This window comes from Merops nubicus, unplaced genomic scaffold (assembly GCF_000691845.1).
Source record: "Merops nubicus isolate BGI_N331 unplaced genomic scaffold, ASM69184v1 scaffold9982, whole genome shotgun sequence".
NCBI classification, from domain to species: Eukaryota; Metazoa; Chordata; class Aves; order Coraciiformes; family Meropidae; genus Merops; species Merops nubicus.
The window spans coordinates 103,088-128,564 of NW_008595620.1; the positions used below are offsets into that span (position 1 = coordinate 103,088).

The following is a 25,477-nucleotide window of genomic DNA, read 5'->3' on the forward strand; positions in this document are numbered from 1 at the left end:
AAAAGCACAGTACAACCAAAGGCAGAGGTGTGATTTTGGTGTCAGTTTGCAAACAGAACCCTAGGGGCGTTTCCACTGGTTCCCCAATAGCCTCAGCTTTATCTCATTTTCAGATTGGCAGATTCCTCAGTTCTCAGGAGATGTGACGACTAAGGCAGTTATCATGAATGCTTCTTCTGCTAACGAGAAAATGAACTTGATTTCTTCTGAACAGCAACAGACCATGGAAGCCAGGATGCTGCCAAACCAAAAGGAGAAGTCCCACAGTCAAGAAATAACATTAGGTCAAAGATATCAGGCTGGTGGAACTTCCCTTCTTCACCAATCTGTGTGCAAAGTCTGCCAAGACTCTATGTGAAAAAAAAAAATAAATAAAAAAATCACCACCTTTAAAAAAAGTTGGATATAGCACTTTTTAAAAACTGGTTTTCTCCCTGTTCAAAACTGAAGGCCTGTTACAGTCAGAAATTAAAAGCCTTATGGAAGTTATTAGAGACATGCTTGCATTTTCTGTAGCAACCCAATATATAAAGTGAAAAATGAACAGAGAGGACTGCCTTGTGAATTTTACAACTAAATTCTTACCAACACTACTGAAATCAACTGTCTGAAAATAAGACATATTGCTTTGAAGGACAGTCACGAAACAGTCATTACTTGAGAGCAGCGTTTAGTCTGCAGAAGCTTTATTACTGGAAGGGACTCCTGTCAAGGAAGGAACTCCAGTTGAGTCAAGTTTTCATGAATCTCTTTTGTGATGCAGTGGCAATAAGTGCAACAGCACACGTGCTCAGAAAGGAAGCCTACTTGGCCAGTCCCTTCAAAGTACAGCAGTACATGGAAAACAACAGAAGCCAAACGAGGTCTCCATCAATATCATACACTGCTTTGCAATGCGCTACAAGAGGCAGGCAGAAGTGTGGCCTGTCCCTTCACACATTTTTTCTCATCTATTTTGATTAGCGTTGTTTTTGTTCAAAAGCTGCATCATTCTGTGTCTGGTGCCTGCTGAGAAAGGAGGACTGATTTTCTTGCAGGTTCTTTGATGCTAAAACCTGGGAGCACGTATAAGAGCACTGTGTTTTTCCAGGCACTTAGCAGTTTGACTGTCAATTAGGAAAAACTATTTATTCTGAAATGGTTCAAAATCTTGATGCTCACACTGTAGCACAAGTTTGGTTAAGGGCACAGAGGCTTGACCAGGCTAGTTCAGCCAGGCTAGCTCAAGCTGGTTCTCAAAGAAGATTCATGGCTGGCAAAGTCTTCACAAAAGAAATTGAGAGTCCTGGTGGATCAGTCCAATTTCTAAGCACAATACACACAGTCTGAGAGAAATTAAAAAAATACTGTCCCCATTTATGTCCATTAATGCCAGCGGGGCTGTAGCAGCTCTGGCTCAGTCTCCTTGGCTGCCATTAGCAATGCTGCGATGACAGCACTCGACACACAGCTCTGCCTTCCTTGGTGGTCCTTTGCAGAGTAAGAGGAAACCCACTCACCATCAACAGTCTTTCCAGAGGTCTGGTGTGTCAGGTTAGATGGATTGCACAATAAAACCTCTATCCTTCAAGCTAGGTAGGAGTAGCCCGTGTGCTTGATACACAAACCGGAATGACTTGTGGAAAGCCTGTTCTGAAAGCATGACTGTGGCACTGAACAGTCTTCTTCCCCCTCCAAGGGTTCCATCTAGCCAACTTTGGTGTCTGAGAAGCAAGTGATATACTGAGTTTCAGTTTCTCCCCCCCATCTTAGGCATTGACCAGCTCATTCTTTACCAGCAGCTGAAGTTACGTTTTCAAAATTACTTGCATGCTCTAACATTCTTTCTCTTGCAGGCTGAAGAGGCAGCAAGGCTCATCCAGAAGGAAGGAAAAGTGACAAATTACATCACAAGGCTGTAATATATGCTTTGTTCCCACCCACAGTGTGACAAAGCAATCCTCTTTCTGGTCACTTTGCACGTGTTCACCAGTAAAAGGGTTTGGAAGCACCTGTCAATTCTTAGTTCCTTAAATGTGCAATCCCTGACTGCCAGCTTTGGAAATGCATTACAAAACCCAATGCCTTTGTTCCCTTTGCCTGTGACTCACATCAGCTAGAGAAAGATAGCTGAAAAACGTTTAAAGAAAAAGCCCACACTGAAGCATTTCACCCAAGGTGCCAACACTTTCAGTATTGTAGTTCAGTATTCAGCATCATTTTGCATGCTAGGGCCTGGCTGGGGCTGCAGAGCGATATGTTCCAGCCCAAGTTACAGATGTGGCATTGCCAGCGCTTCGCTTTCCCCACCTGCTCCTAGGGGAGAGGGCGCAGGGTGACAGAGTTATTGCAGGGAAAAAGTAACCCCCCTGCAAATCTGAGTACACCGAGCAGAGCCAGGCCTCAGCTCTGCTGGGGAAGAACCGCTTTCCAGCGTTATTGAATGCTAGGAGGAAGGTATGCAGAGAGATGATCAGAAGATACCTTCAGCCAGGATGGATCAAGCAGTTTTCCAGCATGTGGAAGAACGCAGCCGATGGCACACTGGACTTCAGATGGGTGTAATGTCTCTGCTGCCTAGCACCGTGCTCACACACGCCACCCCTTGCCCCCCTATGTGAGAGGACAGTGCAATCAGGTCACAGAGGAGTTTCTAAGTGTCTGCCGGACTTGTAAAAAGATTTCAGACTTGCACAATGAATAGACTTCAGAATGGGGTGGAGAAAGTTTGCACACGGTTCCACAGACACCCCTGAGAACTTGCTTCATCTGAATTCAGGTGGTACCTCCTTTAGGCAGTTTGAAAGATCTTTTTTAAACAATTTCCCCGTATATTTAGAACACATTCAAAATGTGGTGATCTCTCTGCATAACTGACTGCATAACATACTGCAGTCATACGATGACTGCATAACATACTGCTTGGTAAAAATTTTGTGGCATTTCCTCAAGAGAAGCTTCTAGTTTAAGTAATTCAACACAACATATAAATGCTCATACACCAGGCCTACCAAGTCCCTGTGTTGAGTTTGTGCATCCATAAACTATCAGAGACTTCCTCCAGCAGCATGAGTCTAGGATGTAGTATTGATTTGTATTGCCACAGCTTTCCCAGTATTTTATTTTTAAACAAAAGGTGCTACAACATTTAACAGCTGAGTTAACCAAACATTTCCCATCATTCTCTCCTCTCCCTATGTGATTTGGTTTTCACCTGCAGTTTTGTGCTGCTTCAAACACAAATTGTTAGTTCTAACATCACAAGGCCTGTATTAGTTATTTGCTAAAAACAATACTTTGTAAGTAATGAGTGTGGTAATTTGGGGAACGATGACAATGTGCTTTTAAATATAAAGCAATTTATTTGTGCTACCCTCTTCATATGGACTCTACCCTTATTCTTCCTCGTTCAGGTGACATAATCAGCACAGGTAAAAGAGGAAACAGGCAGAAATGCTCCCTCTTCCCAATTGCATCCCAGCCCATTTGCTATGAGAAGTCAACCAAGACCAGAGCAAGTGGAAGGAGAGAGAAACTGATCTCTTCTTACCCATCTCAGTGACTTTGCTGGTACCAATTTCTGCAGACAGCAAGGAAGACGTGGGATGAAAAATTGAAAGGGGAGTGCAGAGTGCGTGAGCTCCTTCTCCAGAGAAGCAGAATGACAAGTGCTTCTCCTGAGGAAACACACACAAACTGCAGAACACACAAGGCCAACGGGTTGTTCTTCACCCACGTGCGGACCTCCTGCACAAGGCTTTTTAACACTCAAGGACTGGTTAGGCCTTGGTGCTGCCTTTTCTTGTGATCTGACAGGGAGATCCCTAATTCTGTGCAGCTTCAGTAGATAACACCACATGATGAGGAGGAACACTAACAACATACCACAGAGAAGGCAATGAAATTATATGACAAGAACAATACAGCATTATGAATGTAGGTGTGTGAATCATGAAGCAACAACACTCCACTCTAACATGAATATTCAACAAAACTCCTCCAGAGGGCATTCAGAGCAGCAGCTAAACTAGGCTCTTGTTCCAACGGCTCCAGCAAGTTTAATCTTTCCTCCTTTTCCAAACAGAATGCTGCTGAAACAGAGGAAGACTAGCCTGGGGAAACTGAAGCCAGCTTCTATGGTTACCCACCTTCGGCTTACTCTGGTATTTTCACATCTCAGTGCACAATCACTTTATTGTTTCACTCCTTCTCTACTGCACTGAAAACATCAATCCAGCACAGCACTGGTGATTCCAGGGCAAAACAGGCACAAGCATAAGGTGTAAATAAATAATGCATGATAACCATAACTAGAAGATGAAAATTTTTATTTGTACTTAGCACATACATGAAAGATCAAAAAAAAATATTAAAAGATAGCATTTGTAAACAAATATATTTCACAAAAAATTGTACGCTATCAAATTTGCTCTGAAAAAAATAACAGTTATAGCTGTTTACAAACCTGTATTTATCAAAATCAAGTTAAAAACTACTTCATTTTTAAAATAGCCCAAATGAAGATTCATTCATTCCAACAACTTCAGAGAGACCACAGATGTAAGGCCTAATTAAAATAAATGCACAGGTGAAAATGGCACTACTATTTCCAGTTAAAAAACAAACCACAAAGAACCACCAAAAATCAGCAAGTGATCAAAATACCAGCCAAGCCTATTTAAAGACCTAGGTTTATAAAATATACATTCAACTTTGCAAATGACTAACTTTAAAAAAATAGAGCTATTTCACTGGATTGTCCTTATCTGTAGCATATCGATTATGAGTTGCGTTTCTGAATCCACTCAGAAAACTTATCAGTAGGTAGTTCTATGCCATTGTATAGTTCACTTCCATAATCACATTAAAAATAAGAAGACAGCAGCACCCTTTTAGCAAGGATTAATTTTTAACATTCTTGCCTTTATAGCAGCAGGTATGGTTTTGGGGAATGCTATCAATATAAACAGTAAGTTAAAAAAAAGAAATACACATATTCCATGAAGTTTTATTATCGTGTCCTTTCCCTATACTTGTTTTCACTTGTTTTCAAAATTAGGCAAGCACCTATTTTTTTTTTTTTCCACAGAACACAAAAATTCAAAACAAATGATGCCCAAACCTATGACTACCTCAGTAGGCTCCCTTTGTTGGTGGTCCACAAGCCATTTTGATTGCCAGTGTGAATTATGTTTTTATCTATTTGCATGTCAAAAACAAAGCTTCTCACACTTCATCTATTAATTTGAATCAAAAGAAATAAGATAATAAAAATAACTAAGGCACAAATGGCTGATCTTCAACAGCAGGCAGAGGGTCACAGATTTGAAAATACGGTAGAATATAAGCCCCCAGAAATACTCCTGGTCTCGGGGCACTGAAAATTCTTACTAGCTTTCACAAAAGGTTTTTCAAGATTTTTTACAAAGATAGGGAAAATGCTTTTCCCAAGAATGTCCATGAACACTAAACAAGGATGGAGGCACACGCAAGGAGACACACGTTATGCACAACAAACACACTTCGGACATACTGCAGACAGACACGGACCACGGAATGCAAGGAGCGTCTAGGATGGCAGGTGAAATGAAGATGGCTGTTTTTCAGAGAGTCGTCATGAGTTTATCTTGGAACATCATGCTTTGGATGCCTCCTAAGTTCTTCTGGTTCTGTTCCTGGATATATCGTAAATTGCTGTCCTCTCCACTTGTGGGGGCTTTCCAGTATGGCCTGTCATCATGATAGGGTGGCCTGTACCATGTGCACAGTTATTAGTTAGTAAGAGCTGGAAGTAAACTTAGAAGTGCTACACAGTACATAAGTTGTTACAGCAAGTGGGGTGCATCAAAGCTCCTGAACCCCAGAGGGCTGGGGGAGGAAAGAGGTTGCTATGGGAAAACTAAGTGTGTACAACAAACACAGAAAATAAATCATAGCACGCGAAAGGCTGAGCTCACAAAAATATAGCCTTAAGGTCCAAAAAAGAAAGAATTAAGAAAGGCAATCTTATTAGGAAAGAAAGTTGCTGTTCTATGACTACTGCCATTCCTTCAGCACTGGTGCAGTCAGTTACCCTGACGCAGCCTGCAAGTTACATGGTCAGGGCCTGTTAAGGGGAACACCTCCAGTCTATAGTTAGCACAGGGATTTCTGCCACCCTGGAGTGAAACTTGCAAAAGTTCAAGAGGAAAAATATTTACTTGTTGCTGCTTAGAGATATTAACTTCAACCACTCTACAGTGTCTTCTCAATCACTGGGGGGGAGAAAAAGGGCATAAATAAAAAATTTTGAGGAGTATGTAGGAAACCATGGTGTTTAAGATTCCCTTACTACCAAATGGAAGTTGCACTTTCTGTTATTTTTTTTTTCTGTGCTAGCAGAAATGCAGGCAGGTTAAGATTTTACCTTTTTTTTTGGAGACATTCTGAAGTTATATAATGACAACTGTTAATGGGAATGAATTTTCTCAGAAGACTGAACATTAAGTTAACTGCAAACAAATAATGTCATTAAAAGGATTTTACTAAGAAGACTGAGACATGATTCTACGTATTATTTCACAAAACTATTCAACAGCAACAAATATATAGCAGGTAACTTCATTGCAGCCTTTGGCCCATTCCAGACTGGCATGCCCAGCAGAAAGAATTTCATGCATCTGTGGTCTGATCTCAAGTTCATAGCTGGATGGATTAAGCTTTCTCAAATCAAGCTATACAAGATTTTAAATGCATAACTCTTCCACTTTGGCTCCAAGTTAGAATAACTCAAAGCTTCCACTTTAACCAAACATTTAAATGCTTCTGACTGGGACAAATATTGTGAGTACCTTTTCCACCCAGCTTGCACAATGGAGCTTTAAGTACGTTTTTTAGACTTACAAGCCTAGCTATAAAAAAGCCATTGTTTCTTTTTCCCTGACCTTAATCTTTGCCCAAAGCAGCAGAGGGGCTGCAGGGGGAGGTTGTCTGCACACACTACAATACATTACATTATTTCGGTATCACTCTACTCCAGGGTGAACTATTTGGCTTTAAAATGTGATAGACTAGTATCATAAGTGAACAAATCTTTTGAAAAAATTCAGCAAAACCTCAAACTAGTTATAAATCCATTAACCTCACTTAGCAACCACTTCTTTGTAATGGGAAATTGTATGTTTCAGATCACACACAATTAAATGGACAAATAAACCCCCAAACTGCGAAGAATCTTGAACATGATATATAGGCAAGTTAATTACTCAATCAAAATTCCTGTTTCTAGCATAAATAGAGTATCTGCTTTACCACTGTATGCTAGGAATTTTAGATGACAATGAGTACGTTTGCTTCTCTGCCAAGTATGTATTTCTTATCCCATATGTGCCTTTTTTCCTGCATTCCTAGACTCAAATTTGGACCAAATTGCCTTTCCACCCATTTTAAGCTTGGGCTCATCCCCAGAGCCTGCCTACACTAAGAATGAAGCCTACCTATCCTAATGTAAGAATATAGACATAAAAATGTAAAATGAATAGGAATGAAGATTAGGGTACGGGTATTTTTCAAATCAAGACAGTAATTGTCTAAAAAACGTGAGTAACCTAAAAAGGTCCCTTTCTATTAGCAGCAGATTTTTACCACGTGCACATGCACAGACACATCCACCAGCAGGTGTGAGCCTTCACTGTGCTCTCCACCAAGCTGGTTCTAACTTGGACTGAATTTTTTTCCAATATTTTCTTCCACTCAATTTCTCTCATTACTAGTTACAAAACAAGGAAGTCTGTGTGAAGATAGCGCAATACCACATACAGGGATATTTCTGTAAAATAGTTCTCAAAAACTCAATGTTATAACTTCACTAATTATCAGTGAAGTGCTTGATACATTGTTCCATGTATATGTTATTTTGCCATATATGTTTCTGCAAAAGATGAAAAAAGTGCTGCAACGCAAGAAATCACTCATAACTTAACTTTACCCTAAAATAATTTTTCTTTGTTTTAGGAGATTAAATACTGATTAAACCGCAATTAGTTTTATTGAAGCCACTGAGCATGTTCCCATCCAACATACTCCCTATAGAAATATTTTTGAAGTTGTACATCAAATTCTGAATTAACACTCAACTTGAAAAAAATTTCATCAAGCAGATGAGGACATTCCAAAGCCCAATCTAAACAGAAGTGATTTAACACTACCCCTGCATGACATATTTGTAACTACGTTTTGCTTTTCATGTGCAGAAAATTGCCCAATATGTCCATGAAAGCTTCATGCCAACAGAGTAAGATAAAGACAGAAGTGATCACCTTTTTCACAAAGCAAAGGCTGCTTACCTTACATTCACAGGCGTATGCGGATGCCAGTGTGGCTGAGCAGGATGTATATTAGCATGATACTGTGGCTGCAAGTAAAACATTGAACCTGGTTAACAAAAACATATAAAAACCACCCTATTCACTTTTTACTTCCCTGGGGCCATGAGAAACATGCTCTCTATGAGCCCTAGAAGCCCCCACTGTTTTAGTCCTTCTCCCATAACACGGAACATAGATGTGAGACCTCTTAGTAATGAGTTTGCTTGTTAGGACACATTCATGGCAGAGTGTCAAGAAAATTGCTTTTCTGTCTGAGGGACAACCTGGCACATCTAGTGCTTCTCATAGAAAGCACATCAAAAGAACATCAGCTTTAATCAAAGGTGGAGAGTGAGAAAGGTTACTATTATAACAGCAGTCTTCAGAAGGTCACCTGTCTTTGGCGACAGCATTTCTCTCTCCTGTCCATGAGATCTTCAGGAGGAATAGTGAAACAAAATCCCTAGTGAGACTTTCAATAAAAAGAAGTGTGAAGACTAAGTTCTCATGGGCACACTCAATTTGATTGAAAGCACAGCTTGCTTTCTCAGTAGCACTGACTGCCAGTATCACAGATGAAAACTGGGCGAAGTTCTTCTCTGAAGTGTATGAAGGAGCTTGTTTAAAAAAAACCTAAAATATCACTAACAAACAATAACCAAACATTTGACCAGCAATAAACTCCTTGAGTATTGTGATAAGGGAGACAACTGCAGCTTTGAACTTGCTGTCAGGGATCATCTGATGTGAGAGGTGGCTCCAGACAAAAGCTTGCTCACAGAGCAGTCTCCTGGGGTCCATCATATTCACAGTCCCAAAGTCGGGAAGGAGGGAGGGAAGGAGGGAGGGAAGGAGGGAGGGAGGGAACTGGAGTTTATTCAGCTTGCCTAGCATCCAAAATCAGAGGGGAAGAAAGAGACAAGAATCCTTCCACTTTTCCTGTAACTCCCAAAGTGACGCTGTTTATTTCCGAACCACCTGAGAGAATCTCACCCCAGAATAAGGAAAGAGGAGAAAACGACAATATTTGCTTCAACAATTGTTATGCCCTTACCTGGTAGTTATGGACTTCAGGAGTATTTTTAGCACTAAGGGACCAAAAAAAAAAAAAAGTTATGTAATCAATACATCTATGTCACAATTTCCTTAGTTCAAGGTTCTACTCTTCAGGGGAGTATTACAGTGAAGTAAAATTCATATTCTTAAGGACATGAGTATTTTATTTAAGATATACACTACAGAAATCTGAGTGCAAGAAAGGGGTGCAAAAGCTTTTTATTCATTTTACATTTATGAAACAAGAACAAATAACATTAGATAAGTTAGCGTAATGGCAATGACCAGAAAGGAAACACATTTTGCTTTAATCTCAAAGCATCCGCAGACACTAAAAAAAATTAAAAAGTGGAAGCACTTGAAGTCTCATAAGCAGTCCCCAAGAAGAATTTGGTGCTGCTAAATAACGACTCCAAAGCAATTCATCCCACACCAGAAAATGTTTTGACAAATACCAATGCAGAAATGGTCTTCAGAATCTCTCCTGCCTGACAACAACCGAGAGGTTGAGAGAACTTGGACAGCCACTTACCACAGTTGTGCTGCTTTCACAGGATTGTTTGCTTAAAAAGAAACAAACAAAAAGACTTAAGACAAGTGAAAAAAAACCTTCAGACATGAAATTCAAGTAATTTGCAGCTACTGTGATTGGGATGTTACACTACAGCTTAAATGTATCCTCACACAGACATACTTGCAAAAATGTGTCAGATTCGCAAGTGCAGCCCTGTGCTTCCTAGCATTCCTATGTGAGCACATCCAGTAGGAGGCACACACAAACCTCCCTGTTTCTGAAAGAGTCAATGCCCATCAAAAATGCAGTAGATGAGCATTCTTCCCAAATGTCACAAAAGGAGGACTTTTGGCAGACTAAACTCTGTGTAATCAAAGCACTACTTCTCTCACCTTGCTGTAGCTACCATGTCAATACCATTGAGTTCCTTGGAAATCAGAAGCTATCCCCCTCAAAAATTTTGCATCTTGCAGAATCCAGATTATCACTGAAGCTGCTAATGGCCTTTGTCTTATTACAGTGAACGATGGTAGCCAAAAAAGCCCATCAGCTGGGAATATGGGAAGGCACCGAGCAGTCTTAGGCAACAAATCTTTGGCTTGTGCTCTGGATAGGCTGGAAAGAACGGTGAAGGAGGCAGTTGAGTAACTAGGATGTGTCATTTCTTTGTCCCGACAACCAGGGTATTTTTCAAGAGCACCAAAAAACTACAGAGTGATAAGAGTTACTAAGAGATATACAAGATAACAGTATATAAGAGATAAGTGAAAATTCAGCTCTGCTGAATGCAGAAAGGGGACGACAAACTTAATGAGATACTGCATAAGTCTCTAAGATTCTGAGGTAGGACAGAATCCAACGCTTGTGGGCTGCAACTAGGTACAGGTCTTAACGGCCAAGAGATGTGTGAAAGAGTAATCTGAAGGGAGCTTTGGTATCAACTTAAACACACTGTTGAGCTCTCTGGAGGGAGATCATCTGGGTATGACAGAAGTTCTGCCTGGGTGCTACGCACAGAGAAATAAACTGAGCATAAGTCAAACTTTCTCTTCTTCCCCATCTCACAGACGTAAGTACGGAAGTGCTGAGACAAGGTATAACCTGCAGGTCTGACAGATACTGTTATTGTGTAAAAAAATTAAAATAATTACAATCCATTCTTCCACTTATGAAATCATCCACACTTAACATTTAACTGACTCTTATCTATCACATCAACAGTACCTCACAAATTTAATAAATTTGCATTTCCATAAAAAGCTGACATGTAGTAATGAAGGGGCTGGTTACAGCCTCTAGAACACACATATGATCACTACCCTTTCCCCCCCATTGCACGTGAGGGAAAAAAAAAACGCCCCCGTAACACAACAAGGGTTTTCATGGAACTGAGGAAGGTTCATATGCTACGAAAGCAAAGGAGTGCAAAGATGTCCTAATGGAATGTCAGCTCACCCTGCTCCATACAGCAACTACATCTCCAGCTTCAAGTAACATACAATTTAGAGGGAGTTATCTTGCAGAGTTCCTTCCTAGGTTTTTCTACAAGGAATAAAAATCTCAGCTTCAGTTTTGAAGGACAAGTGACAAAACCACAAGGGGAAATAAACTCCTGGTCATTCAATTCAAATTTAGCACGTATCAACTACCACACAAAGTTAATTAGGGCCAGAGTCTTGGTAAGTGAATAATATGCCGTTAGAGTCAAGAAAATGTTACATGCTTTCCCTCATTGAGCTCAACACAACTTTTACTTCTTCCTCAACAGAGGAACAAAGGAAATCTTAGTTATCTCCTCCTCCACAGGTGGGGGACAGAAGAATTAGACATACACAGAGATTAAAACTGGTAGATATAAACAAGAGACTCTTACTTCAGGGAAAAAAAAACCAAATGTACAATGTGATTTTTTAGGTGAGCTGACATGTTTTTACACCGTGGTACAGATTTGATGGCTGTAATGTGACATTTCTATGAGTTGACTGGAGGCCTGCATGACCGGTTCAGTGAACAGATGTCCAAACACTTACCCTTATAAGTTGAATGCCTTCGAGAAGGGTACCGCTTGCTGGGCCTCCTCTCAAACGTGCTAGTTCGGCGCAGTCTCGTCCCGTGTGTCGCCTGATACTCTGTCCGCCCACTTAAAACACAGAAATAAAGTTAGCCCCTGCATTTGCTGGATGCTGTACCTGGGCCTTTGTAGAAACGCAAATATTTTTGCTGTTATTTTGCTAAATACCTGAACCTGAAGCGTGATCCCAGCCTTATGAAGTCGGATCTACTAGATTTACTGTTTGCAGGGGCTCGCAATCTGAAGAAAGCGTGGTGCTCCACTGCACACTTCCACAGATGTTTGCACGTTTTGGCACTGTCTAACCGGAAAACAAATGTGTGCTCTTGCTCTCTGCCCTAAATGCAGAAACAAAAGCTTTGGAAGTTGGCATGCATGATATTAGTTACTGCCCTTGGTAGGAGAAACACAGCCTGGGCCAACAGTGTGCTGAGCCTCCCTTGTGTTCTTACCAGCCTGAACACACACCACACTTTGTTGGATCAGGCACAAGTAAGATAAGAAAGTTACCTGTTCATCGTCTTCTACAACCACAAGTGTTAGTTTGCTCTTTTTAAAGTCCATTTTTGTGATTTTAGGCCTAAACACAAGAAGCAAAAGGAAAATTAATGGAAAAATGTCATTTTGTAATTTAGGACCATTTCCCATAAATGTGGGGGGGATTTGCAATCCTGGAACAATTCAGGAATTCTAATAAAAGTACCATCTGGAAAGTTGACTGTTTTTCAACAAATATTTTATATTTGATAGTGATACTTCTAACCAAGCCAATTTACCTTAATATTTAACCTTCATATTTTAACCTTCTAGATTCAATCTACACTATAAAATATGGTAAAAATCTCATTACATAAAGGAGAACCATTTCAGCTTTAACACAAAGGAACATAACACAAAAACAGATTACCAAAAGAATAAGCCTATTTTGTTGGCTCCTTCAAAGATCAATATGCCTGTTGGTGTCAGTCCAAGAGCATATTCACAACCATCTCTTCCCTGTAAGTGAGCACAGGATCAACAATCAATATGCCATTAGTAGTGTAAATATTACTACAGGAGTTCATCAAAATCCACAGGTTTCAAAATAAACAATAAGGTCTGCAGATTTTTTTAACTTCACACAGCAGAAGAATGTGCTGTGTATATGAATTTGCACTGGGTGCAAACTGGCAGGTTTTGGCAACAGGAGGCAACAGGGTGCCCTTGGTGGGAGGAGGAGGCCATGTGCTGCCCTGATGGCTCTAAGGCTTGTGGAAATGGCCCCACACCGATGCTGCAGCCAGGGATGCCCACACCTCAGCTCACCTGTGTTTAAGAGCAAGCAGTAGCTGCAGGGGAAGGAGGCACAAAAGGAAAATCTGAAGGACACGGGAAAAGGCATGTGGAAATGGATACCGTGGGGGACATGGATAGAAGATCCACCTGCAAGACAGTGGCACCATGGCCCCCAGGGCAACCCACACCACAACAAGGACATCCCTGAGGGACTTGACACACACCAGGGCAGAGACCCCACATTGATAAAGTATCACATGGATCTTACCTTAACTACATGCATATCTACACCATACATTTCTAGCCATTTGGCTTTGTTCAGGTAGCACAACTCAGCCTGCGCCGGGCTCTTTCCCCTAAGAACATAAAATTTATTTATACTTTATGGTAAGAAAATTTTGTCTGTTTTAAATGTTTTAAAATTCATCCCCCTAACCCTCTTCTTTAGGCCCTCCAGTGTAATGGCACTAAATAGTATTTCAAGCTAAGGTTATGTTCTTACCCTCTTCCCTCCAAAAAAAAAAAATAAAGCATAAGGATGAAAATTGAAAAAGGGTCTAACATTGTCAATAAGGATGAAAGCTCAAGTAAGACAGCATCACCAAAATGTACCATATTTATTAATAAAGGACGAGAAAACAGAGATTGCTACTACCCTGAACACAAAACTTTGTGGGAATGTGTGAAAGAAGAGAGAAAGAATTATTTCCAAGAGAAACAGGAAAAAAAAAATGACTGCTTAAACTGTTATGAAATCATCTAAAGGAAAAAAAAAAACAAAACAAACCAGAATTCACCCCACCAATCTTCCCTCCTAAATTATCACCATTTTCTACGTATAACCAATATAACCACTGTTTCATGTCTGTTGAAGGCATTCTTGTGGGCATATTTGACCCTGGAGCAGAAAGAAACCTCCTGTTGCTAGAGACACCACTCCCATACACGTACCCTACCTGCACTCTTTCTATTTCTGAAAAATGTCAAATTCCATTGCTTCAGTCTGGTTTGGTGCAAACCTGAATTCAGACACGAGTTCTGGCGTGTGCTCTGGGAGCTCGCACTCTCCCAGCTCAGCTGCAATCAACCAATTGAAAAATTAAAAACAAAGATCATGGGATGACCAGAAACATTTAATTCCACAATCTCCACAAAGACAGTGATTGCTTGTAGGTTTACAAGTACTTTGTAGAAGAATGCACTTGTGCTGATGTCGTACGTTAACCATCCCCCTGCCTGGAAACTCAAACCAGGTTTCACAGAAGAAGTCAAAGGCATTTGCAGGAGCAGTGTAAGGTTATGCTACAGAATTATGACATTCAAGAATGCTAGAACTAAACCAGCTTAACTAAAGCTGCTTCTCTGGATTTTAAAGCATTTAAAGGAAATAAAGTTTCTATTAAAACCAAAAACCAATGCACTACTGTTTCAGAAGAGGTTACTTTGAAACTTCCTCTCATTGCAATGAGGTCATACTTTTCATTCCAAAATACTTCCCATTATATTGCATGCTTTGTTACGTTACTGTTCATGTCAAAACATGAAGATAATGCCTAGTCTCAAGAAATCAATGATAAAGTTGTGGGTTTTTTTTCCCCACACCACAGTGGTGTAATATTCAGATGAAGTAGTTTTTAAGGGAAGAAATGCTGAAGCATTCACATAATTGAGGTACCATTTTCTACCTATTGGCTTAGGGCCTGGTATCTTCTTTTCCACGAGAACACCACTCAGACCCCACTGAGCTGAGCAGGAGATGCAAGCGCTGAGTGTCTCAGGGACTGAGGCCCTTTCTGGCCTCGTGCCTGTGACGTGCTTTGCTCCTGGAACCTCTCAGCTGTACAAAGAGGCTGCAATGTCACTGCCTCGGGACTGGGACACAAACATGGGTGGCAAATACACTGTACAGCAGCACCACGTATCTGTCACCTGACACATGATGTGATTCCAAATCTGGCCTTTGTCAGCTGACGTTTCTTGACTACTACTACTATTGCAAGTACTACTGGGAGAGAAAAAAAAAGAAAAAAGCATGGAGAGAAATTGAAACCCTTGGAGAAAGCAGGGTAGTTTTACATACAACATTTGCATGAATTTAATTCACTCTTGGTCTTCAAAAATACCTAACGGGACACATTAGAACACAGAAAGTTACATTCAAAATGCCACCTGTTGACTGATACACCTACTAGGTGGTTCTGAGCACTTGAGCTCAAACATTTAGCATTCCTAAGGATATTAAATAGATTGAGTTCACTGATCTTCATTCCTAATTACTGCCTCTCACTCATTTTGTCTCTTCAACAGTAACCTTCCGTGGTGAGTTACAGTATTCTTATCTGTAAGTCTTTAACAGAGGCATTTTGGCTCTGCTGCTGTTTCACCTAATTTGGAAGCCTATTTAATACAGAAGTCAGGAATTACTGGCAAGCCCAGTCTCCAGTATATGAGGGACCTACAACACACACATTAGCAAGGAGAACTTCAAGGAAAAAAACATAAGAAACCAAAGTTTGATGTGTTGACAAACACCTAGGAAAAATATGGGAGATTTTCTCTACTAGTTAACAGAGCGAGAAGCTGGGGAATGAAGGCCGTCAGTGCCATAGAAGGGATGTGTAAGGATGAGAAGGAACATGACCACACAGGACAAAAGATACACAGAAGCCAGGGCAGAAGTTTTAGGTACAAAGGAAAAGGCCACTTTTGTTTCTCAATAGCTGCACTCAGTGTTTATGCATTTTCAGACAAACAATGTCATCATTTTGAACTCCGAGAAATAGTCTTGAGAGTAAGATCCAGTAAGGGTCTCACCAGTTCCCTGCACTGTATTAGCAGCACTAATATTTTTCAACACAAGGGCACTGCAGAGGATCCAACTCTTAATTTGCAGTTTTATGACAAAGTATCATGCTTTCCAATGCCCCTCTAGGATTTGTTTGGTTTATTTTGTTTTTTGTTGTTGTGGGTTTGTGTGGTATTTTTTTGGGGTGCAGATGTTGCCCAATGCATTTATATATATTATATGTATTCCTTAATAACTGTATAAACTGAGGGACATTTTTAAAAGCAAATTTCCTATAAGGTTTTTTATAACTGCAAAAACATGTTTATCTGGAAACATAATGTTTATTCTTTTACACAGAAGGAAAAAATAGTGCACTATTCCCACAAAGATGTCTTATGATTTGAAGTGAAAACCAGAGATCTCAGAAAAAGTTTTCCTTTGGAGTTTAATTAGTAGTTTCCAAAGGATACCTGGTTAAATATGAAAGTTACACGAGACTAATGAGGTAGTTAAAAACTTACTCTAACAGTGACAAATCAAGTTTGCTTACAGCCTTCCTGTAGACAATCCCTAAGTGAAGCATACAGTTACGTATCTGCTTCACAAGTTATCCCATACTGCAAATCAGTGTTATTTGCTATAGAAGTTCCTTCATGGGACTGGCAACAAACCAACAGTTTCTCTTTGAACGATGAGCCACACAAAATGCCAGCCTTGGAAACTATTGTTTGGAACAAAGAAACGATTACTGTAATAAACAACTTCCCTGATTAAAAAAAAAAAAAAAAAAAAAGACGTATGAAGTATAAAGCTGTGTTTCAGAGGTCTAGAATACCAATTCCAGAATAGTCATTTATAACTTTTTCTTCACTCTTAGGAAAGCCACACTGAAGAGCAAGACGGGATTTTACAGAAACTTCTTTAAACTTTTCTAATTAAGTTTCCAGGGTCTATAAAATGTAATGTTACATCACAAAATGCTAATTATAGCACATGTCAGCAGGAAAGCAGGAATAATGTTAGTTGCAATAATGAAATAATTTTGGGCAAATTTTTTGTGATGATGGCAAAACAGCTAAAAAACTGAAACTGAAAAAAAGACAGCAGAAGAGTATAGAAGTACGTCCCTACCAATAGTGTCAAGAAGTGTTAGTTTGGGGAACTAGTCAGAGGCATTATAAACATGATGCATGGCTACTGCATTACATTTGTACAGCAATCACAGGTCTCAGTTACTACCCAAAACACTGAGGTATCAAACCTGTTATTCATTGCTTGGATCTCCTTGCCTAGACCAGGGGTGAGGTTATTAGTGTTTCTAACTGTGAAAATGAAAGCAACTAATCAAACACAAGCTCCAAATTTTATCCACCTCAAAAAGACGAACATATTTTGCCTGCAGCAGTTCTTTGCACACCTAACAATCAGAGCTGTGCCAAGCTGGAAGAGAAAAACAACCCACTGCCTGAAGATTTGCACCTGCTACTGTTTGGAACTAAATTCCCAGTTTTGACTCTCAAGGCCATCTAGAATCACTGATTTATCTCCATTGCTGTATTCAACTAAGAGACTCTGTCTAAGCACTGCATGTGCCATTGCCAGCCACCAGTGGAACAGGAACAGTATATTTCATTTAGATTCATTTTGCTGCAGATATGCCTAGAATAGTCCAGCTCACTGCACTTTCTGTTAGAAAGAAACAAATTTGAGCTCCATTACACAAGTTTCCTTCCCATCTGCAAAACAAAGCACCAGAAATGGAATGAACATTTGTGTTAATACATCTACAGGAAAAACAAACAAACAAAAACCACAAACAACTTTTTCCTATAATAACTTAATGAAACCTAGTGTCCTATGATTTTTTTAAATCCTGCAACCCTTGCTGCTGACACAGAACTAATCTCAGCTCTTCCTCTCCAGTACCTGCCACCTGCTCCCACCTGCCTGGTAACCATCTCCTGGGCCAGGCCCCAGAGAAGCTTGCTCTCCCAGGCACTGGCCAGGCAGCAGGAAGCCCATGTTCAAAGCTACATCTGCAAGGGACCAACCAAAGCACGTGCTGAAGGGGTAACACTGCGCACACCACAGCTTCTCCCCCAGTGGGGAACTATTTGGGGTCTTTCTTCCCCAGTCAGACCATGGCTTCCAGAAAACCTTTGTTTATCCATGTCTTTGAGGTTCCCTCCCCTTGGCAGGCGTGCTGACATTGCCTCATGTAGTTCAGAAGTTAAGAATAGAGGTAAGGCAGGAATGTGATCTTCCTAAAATTCTTCTCCTCAGGTAAACAAATGACGTTTATATCTGATCAGTGAGAAAGCATTAGTAACAAAGAGTGAAAAGAAAACAGTAGGTGTGTTTTTAAGACACTAAGACAAACCAATTTCAAAAGACCACCTACCTTGAAGACACAGAGCTGCTAGTTCAACAGCAGTTTCATATGGGCATTTCAGTCTTAAAAAGAAGAGAAAAGAAGCTATAAAAATAAAGTCTTTTTTTCTCAGTGAATTCCTCTTGCAATAAAGCTAAAAAGTAGGCTGATATAAGAAATGGAAATGTTAACTTCCACAAGCTATTAATGATATTAAACATCTAAATTAATTATTACTTGTATATGATTACTTCCTAGTTTGGTACATTCTAATTAGCACTAAGCACATGATATGCTCCACCATAAAACAAGCTTGAACTAATAGAGACAACATTAGATCAACTAGGAAACTATTTTTCCTTCAACACTATACTTTAGAATATATGGTTTCAGGGTTTTTTTGTTTCTGTAATTAACAAAAACCCCATAGAGCAGGTGTGAATTTATTGGCCAGGGCGAGACTATAAAGACACAAAATATATTCACTGGGTTGACCTTTACAGAAAGTGTTTCACTTCATTATCTTCTCCTCCTCTATTTTACCTATCATACTGAAAAATATGGCAAGCTCATGTTACTTTCTCAGGTCATAAAAATCAGGACAGTTTTTGCTCTCTTTATACATTTCCATCATCTGGTCAATCCATCAAAGGTCCTTACCCATTTTATTTGTCAATAATATAGTCATGATGATCACAAAGTCATATACCTCTGTATTCTAAAGGAAAAAAAATGCATGTGGAATTGTAAATCACATTTATAATCTATGCATGAATACCATAAAGAATTGAAAAGATTACACAGTTAAAAGTAAAATTTTAAATTAGTAAAAGATTAACTATTATAAATACTTTAAATTACAGCTGCAAGAGCAAAGAGGTACTTACTTCCCTGAAAGGATGTCTTGCCGGAGCTGTAATACAAACAGGTACCTGACAAATAAAAATTAGGAAAGTCAAAAGTATATAATAATGTCAACTTTCTAGCCCCAATGGTTGGAAAAATATCCCATTTCATTGAGTAGTCACAATGTTTTCATTAACTTGCTCTTAAAAAAAAACCAAACAAAGGGGGCCTTTAGGATCACTCAGATGCTCCCTGCAACCTTCAAAGTCCCCATGACTTTCACCTAAAGCCAAACGAAAACATTTTCCATCTACGGGCTGGGTTCAGGACATCTTACTGTTTTGTGATGTGCTCTGAGCGCACACCACAGCAAGCTAAATGTTATTGGCACTCCAGTCTTCTCCTGAGCTGGGTCTTACCCCATTAGAGCAAGAACTGAACCACAGGATCTAGAGACAAAATGCAGATAAAGACATGAATACATCAGGGCACCTTGTCAAACAAAAATAAAGAACATGGAAAAAGTCCAGACTGGGCAAAAGGAAAAGCTCAGACTAAAGTTCCACTCGGAACAGCAGAGAAGTTCTGAATAAAAGAAACCTGAATTCCACAGAGCCCACACATTTATTCACAAGGCCAAGTAGGAAATTACAGCCTTCAAATTGTAATAGTATTTTAAGCTGTTGTTATATCTTCATTTTTCTTCTTTCATTAAATCTTGAAGGCAAGCTTCATGTTTCACAGCCACTCAGAGTTGGGGTTTGAGGCATGCAGAAGTGCCTCAGGTCATGCAAGAGCTCTGTACAGGACAGGATGGCACAGGCGGGCTCCACACTGCCCTGGATGGACACTGTGGAGTGAGACTTGCAGTGATGAGTGACTCAAGAGAAGAAAGCATGAAGCACTACTGAAAATCAACCCAAGAAACACAAATGTAAACCTCTCCTAACTGTACAAAAGATGCTAAAAACAAAGTGTTTTCAATCACAGAGGATGTGCTGTGAACATGGTGAAGGATGACCAGTTGGAATCAAAGAGGAAAACAGAAATAAAAAGGAAGATTAAAAAGACTTCTCATGATATACTTAAAGCAGAATCAGATTTATTCATGTTAGCTCTGTGTCACATCTCTGCTTCACCTACTTTGCTAATATCTGACTTGCCAATCAAATCTGGGTATGTGCATGCACGGATTAAGAGTAGAAAGGGGTACTGCCTGTTCTGATTGGCTTTCCCTGATGATTCTCAATCCCATGAACTCTTCCAAATCATCAAAAATCTGAGCAGTGTTTCTATCAGTGTCAGCCAGCCTGTGCAGTGCTGCACCTCTGCTCTGGCTGCTGTGGCTTTCTCTTGCTCCTTTTCTGTACACAGACTGACAAGCGTTGGCATTCCAATTGTTCATAGTCCAAATCAGCAAAATACCTTAGAAACTTCTCCTCAACACACACGAAGAGACACATTCCTCTGTTGCTTTTCTAACTAATCACATTCAAAAAAAGTGATAAAAGTTGTCTTCAAGTGTACTGGAATTCATCTGAGTTTTTAAATTGGAAAAATTCAGGGTGGGTGAAGGGTCTCAATGCTTCCCCATTACTATGCTAATTATGAGAATTTGACTCCAGCTTCACTAGAAACTGCAGGTTACAAGAAAACAAATCTCCACAAGAAATTTTGAACACCCTCCTCAACCAGGCCAGTCCATGGTTACTAACTGCTTTTATTCCTCCTCTTATTCCCATTCCATTTCCACTTGGTTTAAGTCTGAGAATATAGTTAATCTTCACTTTTTACTCAATGTGCTACATGGAAAATATGATACAGCCAACATAAAGATTCTTAAAAAAAATAAACTACATTCAAACATTTTCCCCCTCAAAAAAAGAGAAATTCAATTATTTGTTAACTGTAAAATCAATTTGCAGCTCATTTTCATTTTCCTTCCACAGTTTCACAGCAGTCTTCTGTCAAGCTTACAATTAAAAAAAAAAAAAAAAAATATTCATAACACTGAAAATTTAGCCAACTAAAGTGTTTTTCTAATTAAAATAGTCTTCTGAAATGATCATCTTTCAGCAATAATTAGATCACAAAGCATCAAAAGTTCATACTTTCAGGGGAAACATCTTACTCGATCACAGCAGTGACCACACCTTGCAGTGACTAGGATTGTAAGCTTCAGAGAATTAAGTAAGAAATCTTGTGTTAGACAGTAATGGAATAATTTGACCACAGGGCAAATGTAATACTTGTCAGACATGCACCCTGATATATGATGACTTACATCAATTTTCAGCAAATACATATTATTCCTACTAATTTATCTGCATTTTCTCACCAGAGATGCCCAAAAGTCATGCAGGTTTTTGGATTCTCTGAGATCTTATACTCAATTATGTAAGTGGCAGGGAGTTCTAGAGGTTAATTATACCTTGTAGAGGAATATGCCCTCTTATTGAATTAATACTGCTGCATTAAACTGATAATGGATATTAAAGCCCCCACATCAGTATCATAAAGTGGTGACAATTAGCTCTTGGATCTTGCCTTAGGCAGTGAAAAAAAAATACACGGTCAACACAGCAGACAGGAAAGGAGACAATGAACATATGCCTGCAGGAGAAAGTTTAATGTAAACATCACATGCACTACAACCACCAACAATCTTTAGACACCTTGGGCTGCATAGGATTACACTGATTATTCCCAAGCAAATTTGAAGACACAGAAAGTAGCCTACGGTGAGAAACAGAACAAACAAACAAAAAAGATAAACCAACATTAAGATAAATGATTACTACACAAAGAAGACAAAGCTAGCACATACAAAGCTTTTCCTCCAGCTGTTCCTTTCCCAATTTTCAGAATACCCTCTAGATCACACCAGGGTGCTACACACCCATCAAGATATAGTCCTCACAGCCCAGAAAACAGCCCATCAGATTTAAACAAAAGTCTAAGGTGACTTTATACAATGCAGTCTCTGCACCTTTTGCACCAGAGAGCTTGTGGGGAAGTGGAAGAGATTCAATCAACCGTCAACCAAGAACTCAGGCTGTCTCTTCCCGTAGCTCTGTGGCCTCTGTACCGCTACTGAATCACCCCATGTCTGCGAGCAAGGGGGACAAAGCAGAGCACGGGCATTTTAACCGGACAAGATGGAAAGCCATGGTACCTCTCACAGGTACGGCACGTGCTGCTGCTGTAAAGAGCAGCTGTTTCCCAGCTGCAGCTCTCCCCATCCAACACTGCCTTTTTTTGCTCACTTCAAAGCACCAGAACACAGCACCTCCTACAGACTAAAACACTCAGGCCCATGAATGGCTTTTGGCAGAAAATAAAAAAGATGATGTTTCTCTGACAGTAGGAAACACCTAAGAATTCAGACAAAATGACTACTCTTAGTAAGAGTCCAGATCATCTGCTTACAGTGCCCCCACATGCAACTTAGATGTCTTATTTACCCCCCGGCCAGCCACCCTGTTAACCATGCACAGTTCCTACCTTGTGAACTCCTCATGGAGGTTGTTCGGTTCTGATGAATAGTACTTAATTCGAAAATGCAACGTGTACGGAGGTCCAACTGTATATGCACAGATTTTAAATGGGGGAAAAGAAAAGTTTACATTAGCTGAGGTTCTCCTAAGGCAGAACAACAGCCACCACCTCACAACCCAAGAAACCCAAAATGAAATGTTTTCACATTCTTCAGAGAAGCAAATATTTCATGTGTTTAAATTTAAAAATGCATGCGATAAAAAAAAATAGAAGATTACCATACTGTAGGATACTGTAATCATTAAACACACAACAGTCCATTTGGAAAAACCATTTTTGTTCAGAGAGGCATGCCCCACAGCATTCTGTGAAGCACAGCAAGTTCCAGGTACACTGCCTGTTGTTTGGGGATGGGGAGTGAGGGAAGCAGGGAATCATACTTCTTGTTACCAGGACCAACACAACTCAAAAAACCCCCACCCAATAAATCATCTTTCAACTGATACACTTGAATTAGAAAAGGCAAGATAAATAAAGTGAAAAGTGCTGGACAGGACACTGGAAGGCACCCAGGAACACAGAAAGCTAACAAATTCCACGAAGTGGAGCTACAAGAATTGTTGTTTTCTCATGCCAGAAGGTGAATTAAGTGTGACTTTCTATGTAGCATAGAAAATAAAATGTTTCCCAGCTACCATGGGATTGTGAACAATGCCTCTGACTGTCTAGACCAACAGTCTGCTGGTATATTAAGTGCTGGAAAAATTACTCTTTTTCACATCTTTCTATGGTCTTCTGTAACACCACATGAACACAGTATATACGTGCCTATTAATGATCCATTCTACTAAATAACATGCAGCCCAAACTCTAATAATTAGAGCTTTGACATTGTCTCCAAGGATAGCTCCTAGAAGACAGGTTCTAGTACCCGAGGCTGACAGGCACCACTGGTGAGGTCTGCATCAGTGAGATAATGACTCTTACCTGCCCACTGCTGGGAAAAAGAGCAGTGAGCAACATCCATCATGAAAAAGGAACTCTTCTCATAGCACCTGCTGAATGCAGGGTACTGAAAAGTCTCCTGTTGTGAGGCAGACCTTTACAACACTCGAACTGCTTCCCTCTTTGGCACTTCTCAGAGCAGGGCTTTTCCAACTTCTTTTTAAAACAGGCCCTTCACCAATTAAACAAAGACAAAGCAGGGCAACTATACTGGCTGAAGGTGTTACAGAATCATTGTTCTCCCACTTTTTAAGACAGACCAAGAAAATGACAAAGCTACCACAGAGAGTGTACCTGCACATCACTTAGTAACTTAAGGTAAAGCAGTCTGTGATAGGTGACAGAAAGCCAACTACCAAAACCTTACCCAGAGAAGCTCTCTTTACCACCTGTTCTCACAGACTGACACCCACACACCATGAGGTGAAAGCAAACTGCCCTAAAGGCCTTTTAAGAACTCCACCATTTACAAAAACTGACTACATATTTGGATACTTATCAGAATGAAAGGCAAATCACCACTGAAGCAATAAATATCCATCTCTGTGAGGTCCTGCAAGGGGGTCAACAATTTCCTTGCAAAACACACCATATTTTAATCTCACAGAAGCAACACTAGCAAAAGCCACAGGCCGACTGGTAAGTACGGTATGTTAATAAAACACCTTAGTGCCAGTGCTGTACTGTTCCCAAGACTGCAACTAGATTACTAGAGATCCAGCAGCAACTTGTCTGCCTTAGCCAAATTAAAAAAACACCCTCCATGGCCAAATCCAGCCCCTCCACCCAAAACTCCCTTTGATAAAATAGCACGTACTTCTGCTAGTTTTAGTTATAATATACCAAAAAAAAAAAAAAACAAAAAAAGGTCACCTGTTACACAATTAAATATTTTCCATTTGCTTTTTGAAAAAAACAAAACAACAACAACAAAAACCAAACAAACAAAAAACAAAACAAAAACAAACAAACAAACAAACAAAAAAAAATAAAAACAAAACAAAACAAAAAACAAACAAACAAAAAAACCAAACGAACAAACAAAAGAAATCTGGATCAGGAACACTGACTGAAACTGATCTGTGTCCAAGCAACCTGATTTCACAGATCAGACTGAAATTACCTGGCAACCTATTCTGCTTCAAACAAACAAACAAACAGCACATGTTTAACAAGGGCTGCTGAAGGCTGGTCTATTGCTTATAAGTGTTTCTGCATTTAAACATGACACAGATAAAATTTATTGCCTACTTGGCCATTCCCTAACAAAAAAATATTCCATTAACGTCCATTTTTAAACATGCTCAATCACATTCAAATACTCTAAGTTCAAATTTTTAAGGAAGTAATAAAATAAACAGGCAGAGATGTGATACTTACTTTTTATTTGCTTCTTAATGAATTTTGAAAGGTCCAACCAGTGCTAAAAAAAAAAAAAGAAAATCCATGGTTAAAAGCAGTTCCATTCCAAGATTTAGTTGATACAATAAACTAATTACATTAAAACTTAACAGATAAAAGTCTCTTAAAAGAGAATATTGCCATATTTATTCTCTGAACTTCCACTTATTTGCAAAAGTGTTTATCTGCACATTTACCAACTTACCTTCTTTCGTGGGGCAAAGCTTGACTTATAAGTGCATCGTCACTGCCAGGAAAGTTTCACTCTTCCAGAGAGGAAACCTCAAAATCACCACAAAGAAGTGGTGTGTAAGGGAAATACCCTTTG

The 25,477-nt window shown here is 39.7% G+C and overlaps 1 protein-coding gene across 1 annotated transcript in view; it reads right to left on the minus strand.

Annotated features, from left to right (window-relative positions):
• Window positions 1–25,171, minus strand: part of EPB41L4B (erythrocyte membrane protein band 4.1 like 4B) — a gene marked incomplete at its 5' end in the record, with an annotated part of 102,817 nt that extends 77,646 nt beyond the window's left edge. The window contains 13 exon segments of the mRNA XM_008936117.1: window positions 8,304–8,371; window positions 9,379–9,412; window positions 9,913–9,943; window positions 11,925–12,034; window positions 12,134–12,303; window positions 12,476–12,545; window positions 12,873–12,961; window positions 13,509–13,596; window positions 14,197–14,317; window positions 18,430–18,482; window positions 19,287–19,331; window positions 22,750–22,828; window positions 25,129–25,171. Coding sequence (XP_008934365.1) covers window positions 8,304–8,371; window positions 9,379–9,412; window positions 9,913–9,943; window positions 11,925–12,034; window positions 12,134–12,303; window positions 12,476–12,545; window positions 12,873–12,961; window positions 13,509–13,596; window positions 14,197–14,317; window positions 18,430–18,482; window positions 19,287–19,331; window positions 22,750–22,828; window positions 25,129–25,171 — 1,001 coding nt within the window.
• Between the last annotated feature and the right edge of the window lie 306 nt (window positions 25,172–25,477).